The sequence below is a fragment of the Macaca nemestrina genome, chromosome 13, assembly GCF_043159975.1.
Source record: "Macaca nemestrina isolate mMacNem1 chromosome 13, mMacNem.hap1, whole genome shotgun sequence".
Classification (NCBI taxonomy): Eukaryota; Metazoa; Chordata; class Mammalia; order Primates; family Cercopithecidae; genus Macaca; species Macaca nemestrina.
In genome coordinates, this window is record NC_092137.1 from 112,917,555 (window position 1) to 112,933,566 (window position 16,012).

The 16,012-nt window shown below is 47.6% G+C and overlaps 1 protein-coding gene and 1 long non-coding RNA gene across 10 annotated transcripts in view; one reads left to right on the top strand and one right to left on the bottom strand.

Annotated features, from left to right (window-relative positions):
• The window catches only part of LOC105490168 (NCK adaptor protein 2), a 278,398-nt gene that overhangs the window by 138,518 nt on the left and 123,868 nt on the right, over positions 1-16,012 (bottom strand). For 8 of the 9 annotated variants that reach the window (XR_011612046.1, XM_071077172.1, XM_011755539.3 and 5 more), the window contains one exon: positions 3,616-4,337. The exons of the other annotated variant lie outside the window; for it this stretch is intronic. Coding sequence is in view for 7 of the 8 variants with exons in the window: in XM_071077172.1 (XP_070933273.1) it covers positions 3,616-4,337 (722 nt within the window). In the remaining variant the exon portion in view is untranslated. The remainder of the gene's footprint in view (positions 1-3,615; positions 4,338-16,012) is intronic. 9 annotated transcript variants of the gene reach the window in all.
• LOC139357956 (uncharacterized) lies at positions 10,161-10,607 on the top strand. Its single transcript, XR_011612047.1, has 2 exons — positions 10,161-10,288; positions 10,379-10,607. It is a non-coding gene; the product is annotated as an uncharacterized lncRNA (long non-coding RNA).

The window sequence follows — 16,012 nt, forward strand, 5'->3', positions numbered from 1 at the left end:
ATCAGTACCACTGCAGGTAGGACCCAGCAATTTCTGTTTTAACAAGCCTCAAGGCGATTCTGATACACAGTACACAGTTTGAGAATCATTATTTAGAGAAATGGAATGATGAAATTGCCTGCAAATAAGAGTTTTGGGTAGAAGTTATAATTTCTATAAGAAATATTATAACTTTGAAAATACAGAAAGGAACTATTCTAATTAATTTCCTGGCCAAACTCTTTTAATGTATTTTTAAAAAGAGAAATGAAACATCCATTGACTTTTAGTATGGCCAATATGTGCATTAAATTATCCTTAGCAGGAGAGTTTTTCTCTATTGGAAACAAACGTATTGTATGACAATATTAGTATCTAATATTATTGCAGGACACAATAAATACATGACCTCTTCGGTATCTAAAATCTTACAGAGGAAAATGGCTTCCCAGACTTGTGGCTGATGCTGTCCAGCAAGTCACCCAGGCCAGCTGTGCACCTTTTCCAACCATATCCTAGTTGTGATCTGTCACTTTCTGAACAACTTTTACAAGGATGGGGGATGCAGCAATTAATAAAATACTGACAACTTGTACAGTTTACCAGAAACCCAGTAAAGGGTTACTGTTCATTTTAAGTACAGCTTTCTGGCCACATCCATAGCATCAATGTGGACAAAATATAAAAGGATTTATGAGGGACACACACAGGGTGAGTAGGATTTCTGAGTTTTCTGGATTTAAGCAGGTATAGCTCACAGCTGAAGGTATGATAATGAAATATGGAGAATAAGCACCAACAATATATCACCTTTAGCTGCTAAGGATAAACGACAATTGTAGATGAGAGAGGAGAGCGAGGGAGGAAGAAGAAAGGGAAGAACAAGCAGTAGGCACTGAAGTTCAGGACAGGAAAGAGGGCCCAACAGGTTCGTTCATTTGTTAGTTCACTGATTCATCTAACATATCCAACAGACACTTCTGAAATACCCAGCACTTACTGATAGTGGATAGTGCAGGATGTGGCAATGTTTGTCCTCCCTGAAATAAGCACCTCTCAATATCATCAAGCAAGGGTCTAGCTCATTTACACTGCAGTCACTCAGGGTATTTTAAAAACTCATACGCATGTTGAAGATCCATTCCAAAAGAAACAGCTGTGCTTATCCAGAAGCCAGGCTTCATGTGGTAACCTCAACGAAAGGTCCAGGCCCAAAGAGTCCAAGAAAAAAGGAAATTAAATGAAGATGCCTGCCTCTGAGTCCTGCAGGGAGGCTGAACCCCTCAGAAACCTTTCCGTCCCGGCATGCTGTGAAGGAATTATGTCAGACCATGAACCTAAGGGCTCTTGGTGGCCTGGTGGTGGCTGTGAAAGCCAGCTCTAACCTGAGAAATGGCAAAATGAGCAGGGAGACACATGGGGATGGGGGGAGGCAGCGGATGGTGGGGAAAAAAAAACAAGCAAAGGACTTGTCCACTTGTCCACCAGGACAGGTCCCCGGCAGTCACAGATGACAGCTGAGAACAGCCTTGGTCATGAACAGGAAACGCAGCAAACCTGGCCCGGTTCTGCGGTCAGGAGAAAAGAAGCCACACACCTCAGGGCTCTTGTAGAATCCCCGTGGCACAAGGCATGCACACTAACCGCTGAAAATGGCCTGTGTCACGGCAAGATCCATCAGGACAAGCTGCCCTGCACAGCATCAGGCCACGTGGAGCCTCAGACCAAGACGGTGCTGCTATGTGTGCAGAGCCGATGCAAGTGCCAGTAAAGCCCTTTCCACCCTATATTCCTGGAATCATACATGTTGCTCCTTGACTTTCTAAGTTAGGAGAGAATGCAAAACATCTTGAAAGGCCCCCAATTAAAAAATTGTTAAAAGGAAATACAAACAATTAGTGCTTTAGTACTTTTGAAAAAGTTAGCTCATTCTCTAACAATGCAAGGCAACTGAGACAGTGGGGTGTACAGTTCTGAGATGAAACCCAGCCAATGCATGCATCCCTCCTTATCCAAAGGGATCTGGTCCCTGAATTCAGACAACAATGACCACCTGTGCATGTTCCACAGAAAAGCCATAGGTCCTCCCTAAGGCCAGCAACCCTGGAGAACACCTTTTTCATCTACTCTCTAAAGTCTTTCTTCATCTCCCCAAATCTTAGGCAGAAAGAAGAACGACTGGGAGCAATGTCTCCACACTGCAGGACTTCCTTCTGAGAAGTCTCTTCAAACTCAAACATTTTAAGCCAAGATCATATTTTGTGCATTATACTTAGCCCTTAAGGACTCTGGACCAAGCACTTAATATTGTAATTGGTTTTCCAGCACTTTCTCTAAGTTTCTGCTCGATTGAGTTAAAAGCGCTGCTGTCCTTAATTTGCTTAAGGCTTCAAACCCGATCTAAAGGAAATGGTGCACAGAGCTCTCGTCATGTGAGAACAATTCAATGTGATGTCTTGCCAGGAATGATAAACTCTGGTGACTTGATAAGAAAATCTCAGAGTTCAGATTTCAGATGAAGTTAGCTTTCAGGCTGGCATTCCCGTCCAAGCACATCTAAGGCTCCGCAAAACTGATGACACCACAAAGGAGTCCAGTTTCCACCACCACGATGCTCCTTCCTCAAAGAGGAGAAGATCCCACTTGCCTCTCTCTGGAGGGCTTTGAATGCCTCTCTGATCAGTCAACAGGACTCCTGAATGTGCACTTATTTATTGTGCCAGTAACCTTTTCAGAGGACAGCAGGGGCAGCAGGTAGTACATACTTACTAGTCTTACAGTGTGCATTTAAAAATGAAATTGAAGCCTACTAGAACCAACACAATTCAAATACATCAAACTCCTAAATGCTTGTTTTGGAAGTCTCTCGATTGTAGAAGGTGTATTTGTAAAGACGTTTGCAAAACTGGTCGAATATTTCCTTCACACACGAAAAGGCTGCCTTCTGGGATGCAGGCTCCACCCCCACGTCTGAAACTCACTGCCCCCAGCCTGCCCACCCCTGGAAGTGGGTCTGCTGCCCCAGTCCAGTGGCTTCATATCTCCCACTCACTGCACACACACAAAACTCATCTTTCTCAAGAACCCTTGTTTTCTTTTCAATTCATCTCGTAAGTGCTTTAAAAGCTTTTCAGAGATGAACTCAGTGGCGCTGCCTGCCGTGGCAATGACCTTGGGATTATACGGTTTACAAAGAGAAAGCAAGCAAACAACAAAAGGCGGTGTCAGAAACCGGCCACCAGTCTTGCAAAGATTGCTTTCTCTGGGAAACAGACCGAGTGGAAACAAAGTAAATCACTCGGGCCTTCTACGTACACACAATGGGCAACCAGGAGAGAAAATGACGTTTGAGTCTGTAAAATACAAGAGGGGCAATCTTCGGAGAGAAGCAGAACCACCTTTGTCAGCTACAAACATTTTTTCAGTTAACCTCCCACCTCCAGAAATGGACACCCACGATCCCCAAAACAGATGCAAGGAAATCACGGAGTAGCAAACATTACACTAAATTGCATTCATCTGCATCTCTCGCCTTTCTAGTGTACTCACACAATGTGAAATGGGCGCGGCACACAGAGCCACTGTGCAAGGCGCATTTACTGCCTCCAGCCAGAGCTGCGGGCGCAGCGCACTTACCGAGGACTCGCTGTCCCTAATGAGGAAGTCGCCCTCCACGCCCCGCTCGTTGAGGGCACACTCGGCCTGGTGCCGCGTCACGTTCCCGTAGTACCACTCTCTGCCCGCGAAGCGCCCGCTGGACGAGGGCCCGGTGTAGCTTATCTGTGGGGCGTGCGCAGGGTGCAGGGCAGGCCCGTCACTGAGGACCACCACGTAGTTTTTGGGGACGAGGCCCACCTGGCCCCGGGCATTTTTGCATTTCCACCACTCGGGGTCGTTCTCGGGCTTCTCGATCACCTCCATGGTCTCCCCCTTCTCGAAGTTGAGCTCCTCCTCGGTGACTGAGCTGAAGGGGTACAGCGTCTGGACCACGTGCAGCACGCGGGAGCCCTGGCCATTGCTCAGCGAGGCGCCCTTGCGCAGGCTCAGGAAGCTCGGGGACTCCGCAGCTGCCTCGTCCACCTCCTCCAGGACGTAGTTGGAGGGGAACCAGCCGATCTGCCCGTTGTAGCTGCCCCGCCACCAACCGTCGCTGCACTTCTCCATGACGGTGACACGCGACCCCTTCACCAGGGACAGCTCATCCTCCCGCTCGGCAACATAGGCGAACTTGACAAAGGCCGGGATGTTGAGGTCGTAGATGCGGTCGGCGCTGCTGCCATTGGCGGGGTACTCAGCATCCGTGCTGGGCGTGGGGGACGCGTCCCGCGCGCTGGTCTTCCTGCGCGTCTTGCCAAGGCCTGTGGAGACACAGCAAGGCTCAGTGGCGCGGGGCACTTGGGCACCAACCCACTCCCTAGTCTACCGGGATTTCCACGCAGTTTCTCTGGCGGTTAAATACAAGGGGACACATGGACAGTGCTTACAAACTGTAATTACCATCAGAAAAATAAGGTTGCTGGCAGCTGCCTCCTGTAGTTGTGAAGTTACTTAAAGTTGAGAACTACTTAAACTGATCTATTTTACCCATAAAAACGTCACAGGGCCAGCACGGTGGCTCACGCCTGGAATCCCAGGCTTTGAGAGGCCCAGGCGGGAGGATTGCTTGAGGCCAGGAGTCTGAGACCAGCCTAGGCAACATAGCAAGACCTTGTGTCTGCAAAAAATTAAAAAAAAAAAAAAAAAAAAAAAATTAGCCACCTGTGGTGCACATCTATGGGCCCAGCTACTGGAGAGGCTGAGGTGGGAGGATGGCTTGAGCCAGAGTTCCAGACTTCAGGGAGCCGTGATCGCTCCACTGCACTCTAGCCTGTACAACAGAGTGAGGTCCTGTCTCTAAAATCAAACAAAACCAAAAAATGCGGAAGTACCACTGACACAAAAGATAACGAGAAGAGTAGAAGGTTTCCTTCTGAAATAACCGTTTTTAGAGCATCCCTGTGCCTCTGAAAAAAATAAAGTATAAATGCAGACAAAATACCTTTTTCATTCCTTGAATGGGTGGGAAGTCAGACTAAATGAATTCAAAGACCCGTTAGAACTCTTAAGACCGTCCAGTCTCAGGGAGCACAGCTTGCATAACCTGCCCTGCCCCCAGCTGCCTTGCCACTGCCTCCTCCACTCCTGGGACACTCACTGCCCTCACCCCTCACCCCTGGACAGCACGACAGCCCTAATGGGCAAAACCCATCATCTTCACCTTTCTTCTCGTCTTACAATTCTTCTCTTCTTTCAAAACAGCAGACTAATTTCCCACAACAGATTGTGATGAGTGCATTAGGAAAACTTAGCTGATACCTTAAATTGAAGACACAATTTTTCATACTGTGATTCAAAGCCCACTAGTGGATCATAAAAACCACTTTAATGGGTTGCAACCAGCCTACAGGTATGTGTTGAATTTAAGGGAATAAAGTAGAAAATTTCAGTGCATCGAACACAATTACAGTAAGTACTGTTTCTTCAGTCACACATGTGAGTATTGAATCAGAATGGGAAACATTTCTTCCTGTGCGTGATGAAAAATGCTAGAAAAGCCCTAAGGTAAAAATGTTTTAACTGTGTTAAAATGCATGGAATTCTGGAACATTCTACGAGAGGAAAGCATGTCAGCCCCAGAGTTGGGGACACACCCCACACAGGCAGACGTGGCCTTCCCTAGCTGTCCTAAGAGATGAGTGCTCCCACCACAGCTCTGCTTTGACCTCTATCTTAACCAGTGTGGAGGATTAGTCATTTGTAGACTCCTCAAAATGACTTCCTCAAAGCACTTCCATGGGTAGCTTCTTGTACCTCTTTCTCCTTTTCTTCCTTAAACTAGAATAAAGGGGGATCAGTCCTAATAATTACTTGTGCTTCTATCGCCTTGCTGAGTGGGCAGGAGGTCAAGAGGGGAAAAAGGCTGATTGTCCTCAATGGTGGAGAGCTGGGCTGCCGCCCCCCTGGGGCAGATCGGCCCTGCCCAGCAGCCACTGCCCTAGGACGTGCACCCACGCAGCACCGGGAAGCATGTGAGGCCACATACGTTTCAGAGCAAATACACTGATTCATTTATGCTAATGTCCTCTGACGTTTCTCTTTGTACCACTTTTTATTCACGTGAATGGGAGACACAAGAGTAAGCCAGAATATTAGAACAGGTGAAACACTTAGATTTCTACTTTGGGTTAACTCACATTATATAAAAGCATAAACCTCCAAAATCTGAGAACTCATCCTTTCATGGGATTTCAAACGCAGGATGGTTCAACTACACAATGAGAGCACCATGATAACACTAGAGCTCCGGAAGGCAGGCCATCCACGAAAGCGAACTTTTTCTGTCCAGAAGGCAGTGGTGCCCGAAGCTCAACCAGGAAGGCCTTACGGCCTTATCAAACAGCTAGCAAGCTGGGACCACGGGGGCCAGGCTGAGGCCGACTTTTATTGGCAACAATGATGTCAAGAAATAACAATGAACAATAAACTTTTAATGGACCTTTGCAAACATGTAACTTCCAAAAGCTATTTGAGAAAAAAACGCCTGTGGAAGAGCGGGTTTTGGAATATTCATCAGGCCATGAAGATAAAGGTGACAAGATCAGCAGAAAAGACACTAGAGAGTGGCCACCACAATATGTTATACAGACACTTTATAACTGATACATGAATATTCTACTTTAGTGACTTCTTTCAAAAACAAAATACGGTAATTTAAATTAATTAATACAGCCACTGAGTTCCTGAGACATACCAGGCACCAATCTAGACTTTGGTGGGGGGTGAAATGAGCAGACAAGCATGCTTTCTGCCTGCACAGAGCTTATACTTCTCCATTAAGACTGGAACACTGTACATAGCAAGCATGCAGCAGCAATTTTAACCTGTTTTGCTCGAATGTGATCTAAGTAGTCTTTGGGGCAACTCAGAGGGTCAGTGCAGACTGACAGAGAGCTGCATGCTCTTGGTCAAATTACTTAATAAATGTCTGTGTACTGATTTTCTTACCCCCCCAGATGTGAACATGTTAGTCTGCTCAGGCTACCATAATAAGTACCACAGACTGGGTGGCTTAAACAACAGACATTTATTTCCTCACGGTTCTGGAGGCTGGAAGTCCAAATCAAGGTGCTGGCAGGGTTGGTTCCTTGCAAGGCCTCTCTCCTGGACTTGCAGATGCTGTCTTCTTCCTGTGTGTCTTCACATGGTCTTCCCTCTGAGTGTGTCTGTGTTCCAATCTCCTTTTTTATAAGAACACCAGTCAGACTGGATGAGGGCCCACCCCAGTGACTTCATTTTAACTTAATCACTTCTGTAAAGGCTCTATTTCCAAACATAATCACCTTCTGAGGTCCTGGGGATTGGGACTTCGTATGAATTTCAGGAAGATGCCATCGGGCCCATGAGAGGCACCGGCATTCAGCTGATGCTATAAAGCACAGGAAGTGCTCTGTGGATAACAACGATTACTCTTATTAACTAAGCTGTGGCTTTCTTGTTGCTCTAAATGGTATTTTACCAAAAGAAGGCCAAAGCCCTCTTTAAAAACACTTGGTCATCATCCTATCAGTGTCAGATGGCCACCAAAACAGAAAGCCTGCCTGCCAGACTTTGCCACCTGGGAAGCAAACGCTCTTGCATGGGAGCAATGCTGTATGTAGCTGCTGGTGCAGTGAAATTCAAGAGGCAGGTGTCTGGGGATGGAGAGGCACCTGACTTTACTGACACCTATGTTATCTAAACTCTCACAACAGTCCTGTGACAAAGTGGGCAACTTCTTCATTCATGGAAATGAGGAAACTGAGGCTACAAGAGGTCAGGGAATTGGCCCAACATACCCAGCCAGTGATGTGGCACAGACTGCACACCCAGTAAATCCCCATTCAATCCATAATAGTCAAGAAGCATAGTTCTGATAGTGACTGGCGTCCAGCATGGTTTCTATGGAAAGCATTATCATCTGTAATATGATTTCTATGGGAAATGAAACTAGGACTCTGAATTGGGGTGCCAACAATCTATTCCACTCCCTCCCTGCCCGCTTGCACGCCCAGGCGAAGAGAAACCTTTTCTCTTTCTCTACAGAATGAACAGGCCCCTGTGTCTACAGATGGGAGAGGGGCTGAGGTTCAGATAATGAAGATTTTGGATAAGAAATATAATACCAGTGACAGGCCAGGGCCCCAGAACAGCAGTTAACAGGTCTTGGCAGGCTGGAGGGGTACTGTGTGGGAAAGACGTCAATGGGACCAAGTTGCTGGGTTGCTGAGAAAGCAGGTCCCTTTCCTTCCCTGCACCCTGATCCTGCCCAGTGGCCAGAGCCAGGGTCATCTAGAACAGAAGGGATGGGAGACCCTGAATGCTGGCATATGAAGATTTAATGTGCTCAGTCCTCCTGACTGCTAAGGATACCAGAGCAAGAAAGCGGTGGCCAGGGGGAGGATGCCTGGGCAAGGTGTCTCAGTGGCAGGAGGGGGAGTGGGAAGAGAAAAATGCACCAAGAGTGCAGGTGGCCTTTCTGTGTGAGGATAATTAAGTCAACTGCAACCCTAGAGTCAGGAGAGCCTTTACATGGGGGCAGGCTCGGGGGACTCAGTGATCCCTCGTCCTTCTCCTCTTGCCTGGACTTCACCTGGAGCTGTGACCCAGCCAGGTGACAGCCAGGACATCTCAAAGGGAAGATTTCTGCTGCAGAACAAACAAGGATTCATGTGCGCCTGGGAGACGGGAGCACTGCAGCTGTGCGTCCTGACCGAGGGCAAGTCCCTGAGTGGTGCAGGCTCTAAGCGACCGCCTCTCTCTAATTTGAAGGCAAACTCATTACCTTGTAGGTAAAGAGGCGGCACCGGGATCCCAGTTTCCTTTCATTCTCTGTGTGTAGTTTTTCTACACATCTCCGCTTCATCGCCTCATCCTTCATTAAAGTAAAACCACCTACTGCTTTCAGTTGTAACAGAGGCACAGTTTGCACTCCAATGTGTGTTTATTTTAACAGGGTAACACGATTTTTTTCTCACAGAATTTTACATATTTTTTCCACAAGACAGGCAAATCCTCATACCCACTTCTCAGACTCGGCCTGTCTTTAGCTACCATAATGAAACCATAGCCAACCAGAATATGGCAGACTGGGAGCCCTCAGCGTCCGGGGCCCCTGCTCACTCTTCTATTTTGGAAGAGCGCATTCGCCAGCATGTCCCTGGAGACTGCTCACCTTGGGGTCAATAGTGAACTCCAAAGCAGGCCAGGTGGATCCTTCAGGCAGATGTGAGGTAGGCGGCTCCTCACCCATGTAGAACACGCAGTTTCAATGCCTCCCATCCTGCCCTGACCGAGGGATGGTGTGCGGTTGTGTGTTTTAGCAAGACTTGGGACAAGAGATGAAATGTTTTTCTTTCCATTCTCAAGTTAATCATAAAATCCTACTGCACAGAATTTACCTGGTTTTGAGCATTTTGGTTGGAGGTGTCACAGCAGCGTGCTTCGGATGAATCATACTGCGATGATCTAGAATGTGACCATTACAAAACCCTTCCAATGGCTGGCATGCTGTATATTAGATGAACCAGCATTTTCTCACAAAGTAATGACTTTATCTACAGCTTGTTCAATAATGTTTAAACTGCTACATCTTTGCATGAAAAAGAATGAAAGAATGAAAGTTACCGTAAAAAAAAAAAAAAAAAAAAGCAAGATGCTGTTTCATGAGACATGCTCAGCAGTGAGCAGGATTTTAACTCTTACATTGAAGACTAGGCTCAGAGAGCATCTCAAGCTCTTTAAATCTATCATAAAATTATGGTGTTTAAGTTCTAGAAGAAACCTTAGAGATCTGATGGTATCTTAATTGGTTCAGGCGCCTATAACAAAATACTGTAAACCAAGTGACTTATAAAGTAAAATTACAGACATTTATTTCTCACAGTTCTGGAGGCTGGAAGCCCTATGTCAAGGCCCCAGGAGATTTGGTGTCTGTGTCTAGTGAGGGCCCATTTCCTAGTTCACAGATGGTGCCTCCTTGCTGTGTCCACATGGCAGAAGCATTGAGGGTGCCCTCTGAGGTCTCTTTTATAAGGGCATGAATCCCATTCATGAGGGCATCACCCTTATGACATAATCACCTCCCAGTACCATCACATTAAGGCTTAGAATTTCAACATATGAAAGGGGGGAACACAATCTGAGGCAGCTTGGCCAGTTGCAGTTCAATCTGCAGCAGCTTGGCCAGTTGTTCTCAGGCTGCTGCTGTGGGAGATGAGTCCTGGGATCCCGTGTGTGTGTGGTCCAGGGGACTGGGCGGGGCAGGAGACCCCGTAACCCCCAGCACCTCCAGCAGCTGCAATGTTCTGTTTGCTCTCCACAGGGGCCCTGGGCACTTGACAGTGTGCTCCACAAATGAGACAAGTGACAGAGGCTTGGAGAGGCTCAGCATTCGCCCGAGGTCTCCCAGACCAGTCAGCAGCCGGGCTGGAAGGCAAGGACGCACAGCTCCTGGGCACAGAGCTGCCCAAGATGGACAGCAAGGAGAGTGAACAAACTCCTTAACCAAGTCACCTCCACAGGTGCCACATTAAAGACCAGCCACAAATTGTGCCATGACTTTATCTGCATTTCGTAATAATAAAATAACATGGGCACTGTAGGTAATAATATTTGTTACTTGGTGAGCAGACAGATAGTATAATTTTTTTTTTTTTTTTTTTTTTGAGACGGAGTCTCTCTCTGTCGCCTAGGCTGGAGTGCAGTGGCGCGATCTCAGCTCACTGCAAGCTCCGCCTCCCGGGTTTACGCCATTCTCCTGCCTCAGCCTCCTGAGTAGCTGGGACTACAGGAGCCCGCCACCTCACCTGGCTAGTTTTTTTGTATTTTTTAGTAGAGACGGGGTTTCACGGTGTTAGCCAGGATGGTCTCGATCTCCTGACCTCGTGATCCGCCCGTCTTGGACTCCCAAAGTGCTGGGATTACAGGCTTGAAGATAGTATAATTTTAAGTGGCAAATAGCTGAGTTGGATTTAAAGGTAAACTACACTTTCTGCTTTTGTGGTGATTTGCGGCATCAAGCTATTGGATCTCTGATCACAAGTTTTATTTTTATTGATAATAAGCACGTTTTAACTTTCCTGAATAAGATTACAGACATTAAAGATTGGGTTCTAATAAAAGCCTGAATATGTCATACATTATTAATGTCAGCAAATTTAAAGTCAAAATCTTTTATATCCTTTTTCAGATGAAGGGATGTTATAACAGATGACTGTAAAACATGCTCTGGTTGTCATCTTCCAGCTGGAGTTCTGGAGATTTCAGATAAAGTGTCAAACAAACTTGGTACTTCTGAAACGTATTCAAGCCAATTCATTTAGGCAGGGTGCACTCAAGTTTTGGGAGCTCTGTGGCAAAATCCTTTAATTTTTGCTGCTGATCAGATGTGTAACATAAACCAAATTTCATCAGAAAGCTTTTTATTGAAAATGCTATTTTTGCTAAGAATCGAGATTATTGATCTGTGGGGATTTCCCCCACTAGAGTCAGGACCTATTATTAAAGTCAGCTAAATATTACAAAAAGCTTTTATTATTAAATACTATGGAGATCTGATAAGATCTGATTATGGTATAAAGTGACCAAAGTACATTTCCATATAAGAGTTAGAATATAACTCATGTTCAGCTCAGCTTCTAAGAGTTTTTGTGCTGTTGTATATTCATTTAATTTGCATCTAGTTTTTCAGCTATGCTGCTAAGATTAGCTTCCATTATTCAGAGTATGAAGGGCAAAAATTTATTATAATATTTCAATAGGTAAAGGGAAAAAACTCAAATTTACTCAACTTAAGGATTTTTTGACAGGGCAGCCACAGGAGATTAATGTAGTGGTTCTGTTGTCTTGATCTGTTCAGAACTCTTTGTCCCTTCTCTTAGTCAAACAAAATTCCTCTCTGAGAAGGGCCCCATCTCACCCTGAGCCTTCCCCCGCCTTTGCTGGCCATGGGGGAAGGCCCATGACTCATATCTGTGTAGTCAGGGCACTCCCGGGACCCTTGCTACAGTCATGGGGGAAATACCATCCCATGGAGGACACGGCCAGGGCTGCAGCAGCATCTGCCCACGCTGCAGAGGTTCATGTAAGGAGTGAAGGGCAGACGTGAGCAGGGAGAGGCTCAGAGAGACAGGCCCCATCGAAGAGCTGCACCCCTGGATCCAACCATACTTCTCCATCATCTGAGCCAACTTTTCATTTTCTTTTGTTCCCCTTCAGTGACTTTGGAGTTGACTTTCAGTCACTTCGATTAAGAGCCCTGAAAAATTAAAACTACCCTTCCGCCAGCCTCACTGCTCCTCTCCCAAACCATCCCCCTTAAACGAGCCAAACTGTTGATTCCCATCTGAAAATGTGGTATATATGGGTGAGCTGAAAGGCACACAGTGATAGTTTTTGACCAAGGGGTTTGGGTGCGGGAGTGAGGGTGGTGGTGGCGGTGGATCAGCAGACATAATTCATAGCTGGGTGGCGTGCATGTTTCCTAAGCCTGGAGAATCTGGACTTAAAATATTTACTGCAAGAGTAATAATGAGAAACCTGTGATGCTGGGAGGCCACATCCATTAAGCCCCACAGACCAACACAACATAGCCTCGATTTTCTGGGGGCTCTGAGTTGACTTTGGGTGGGCCCACATGAATTCACTGGGGCCAGTATCTGAGGCACAGTGGTCAGAGAAAACTCTGAGAGTGGCTTATGGACTTTTGGGTACAAAACGATTTCAGACAAGGTCCAATTTAAGTCGGAAGAGACTCACGCACAAATGCCATCGGCTAGCTGCTTCGGCTGACACCCACTCCTTTTGTCACATGGAGACTCAGACATGACACTGACTGCTGGCCGAAGATGATGGAACTGGGGGGTGTGGCACCTAGAAAGACAGTGACCTTTCCTGGCAGCCAGGTGAGGGCACCAGATGCCGCTGGTCTGGCCCCACCCAGGGTCACAGCACACCTGCCAAGACAGGCAGAGGACAGGCGCTGCAAACGTCCACTTCCAGGAAGGGCATCAGAATGTACTCACTGCTCAACAGAGGGGTACCCGGATGAAGGAGAAAGGGGACTCGGTTACTTTTTCGGAGATTTCTCTATGTCATTTCTGACTCCTCCCCAGCAACAAATGGCATTTAAGATGCAAAAACTTTCAGAGAACTCTTAACAGATCACGATGCTCTACAATCCTTCCTGAAACGCTGTCCCTTGGCTCTGCCATGAATTCACACTAGAATACCTACAAATGCCACCTCCGGCTGCACCTTCTTTCTTCATTTCTTCAGAGTCCTCAAAAGGGTTCTTTGTTCATTTGTTGTTGAATGCTCAGCCTCAGGGAAAGCGTGAAGAACCTACGCAGCCTCCTAAACCTCACTAGTGCGATAGAGTCAGTTACACAAACCCAAGTGGCAGATGATGACCAATGGTGACAATCGCAATAAAGAGAAGGAGGTCAGGGAGGACTTCCCCGAGCATGTCTCTTTCGGTCCCGCAGGGCATGGAGGAGCTCAGATGAGGACAGGAAGTACACGTGGCAAGAAAGACAGGCTACACCACGGCTGTGAGCAGAAGGACTCGGAGCCGTTCAGAGATGTGAAGGAGGTGTTAGGGCTACAGTGTGGAAAGCAAGGGGACAGGGTACAGGACAGGCCTGGGGGCGGAGGGGGGAGTGGGGACAGCGTGCAAGCAGCAGTAGGCACCGTCAGCTGATCCCGTAGCTGCAGAGAAGGATCTGGGCAGGGCAGGAGCATAGAGCTCTCCAGCTGAGGCTGGCAGAAACACATCGAGCAAAGCAAAAATACTCGTCCACGGACCTTTCTCTTCCGAGCGTCCTGCTGGCAGAAAATAATCTCACCATTAAGAACTGTATATGTTTAAGGAAGAAGAAATTCTAAATTCCTGACCACCATGGAGAAAAAGCAGTAAATGTACTCTTGACAGCTTCCCTAGTCTTCCATGTCCCTTTTGGGCACCAACTTCCCTTGCATGAAATCTCAGCCCATCTCCAAAACTGTCCCTTCCGGTTCCTGTTGTTGTCAGGTGTCACGTAGTTTCCTCCCTGCTCTCTAAGGTCCTAATCGACCCTACGAAGTTGACCCAGGAAACTTTTTACCTCTAGTAGTTTAAATGTAGCTTTATCAAACAAAAACCAGGCCAGGACGGTGGCTGATGCCTGTAATCCCAGCACTTTGGGAGGCCAAGGCGGGCAGATCACTTGAGGTCAGGAGTTCAAGACCAGCCTGGTCAAAAGGGTAAAACCCCGTCTCTACTAAAATAAAAAAAATTAGCTGGGTGTGGTGGCACGTGCCTACGATCCCAGCCACTGGGCAGGCTGAGGCAGGAGAATCGCTTGAACCTGGGTGGCGGAGGTTGCAGTGAGCTGAGATCGTGCCATTGCACTCCAGCCTGGGCGACAGAGGGAGACTCTGTCAAAAAAAAAGGGAAGGAAGGAAGGGAGGGAGGGAGACAAAAACCATTATCTTTTTCAAAAGCTTAGCAAATCCCCATCTCCCTGAGGAGACTGCAGGCAACATGGTCCATGGGGAAACAGCACTGGCCTTCCCTCCACAGTAAAATGAGGGTTGATCCCAAAGCTCGCGGAGCACCTTGATTGGTAACCAGCACTACAATAACTTGGTTGAAGTGCCTGAGAGTGCCTTGCCTGTGTAAAGGCCTGTCTGCCACAGGCCGTGGCAGCGCTCACTGGTGCGCGTCTCACCATCCTCCTCATCTCTCTGTATTTATCTCCCTGGGAAGGACAAACAAAGTCACCATCGTGGCCTCAGATCCGGGCATGGAGCAGGCATTCAATACACATCTGCTAATTAATAAGCCCCACTCACTGTCTCATCACCGCAATGTCACATGCACTCATCAGCCCCTCCAGGCCTGTGTCTGCAGCAACAGGCACCTACACTGCCAGGGGTGTTAGTGAAAGTAGCAGGCCAGGATCGCGATGAACAGACCTCCCAAGCACACACTACGCTGACCTTTCTCTGCAGCTATTCCTTCCTCCTTCCTTCCACAAGGACCCTACTTTGTGCTGGGCACTCACCCGTACATCAGTGATGCTGCTCCTAGGATGGAAAGCACTGCTGTCGCTGGGCTGTGTCTGACGGCTCCATGGTACACTATTTCTGGATCCACCCCGAATTTCCCCAGACTGGAATAACCTAGGATATTTACTTTTTTTCTTTCTTTCCTTTCCTTCCTTCCCTTTCCCTTCCCCTCCCTTTCTTTCCTTCCTTCTTTCCTTCCTTTCTCTCTCTCTCTCTCTCTACCTCCCTCCCTCCCTCTTTCTCATTCCTCCCTCCCTCTCTTTCTCTCTCTCTTTTTCTCTCTTTCTTTCTTTCTTTCAGACAGGGTCTTGCCGTGTCACCCAGGCTGGAGTGAGGTGGCGCGATCTTGGATGCAACCTCCGCCTCCCAGGTTCAAGTGACTCTTGTGCCTCAGCCTCACAAACAGCTGGGATTACAGGTGTGTGCCACCACCCTGGCTAATTTTTATATCTTTAGTGGAGATGGGGTTTCATCATGTTGGCCAGGCTGGTCTTGACTCCTGACCTCAATTGATCTGCCCACCTCGGCCTCCCACAGTGCTGGGATTACAGGTGTGAGCCACTGTGCCTGGCCTGACTTTTATTATTTCTAGGCATGCATACCCTATAATGAAACACTCTGCTGTCTGCCATTCAAAATCCCCAAGTTCAGGAAGGGACTGCCACAGGATGGCAGGGAGGAAGGAGCCTCAAGCGACAGAAGGGAGTTGCCATCCCTGAGGGAAACCCCACGCAGCCACCCTGCCTCCTCAGCCTCCAGCTGGCTGCTCTCTGAACGGGAGGGCAGGGGGAGCACCTGCAGGGCCCCTGCTCGGCCCCGTGGCACTGCAATGTCACTGATGGACTTCAGCCCGTACAGGTGGGGCTGAGTGTCTTCCACCATCTCTATGCACAGGTAGTCCCTTTGC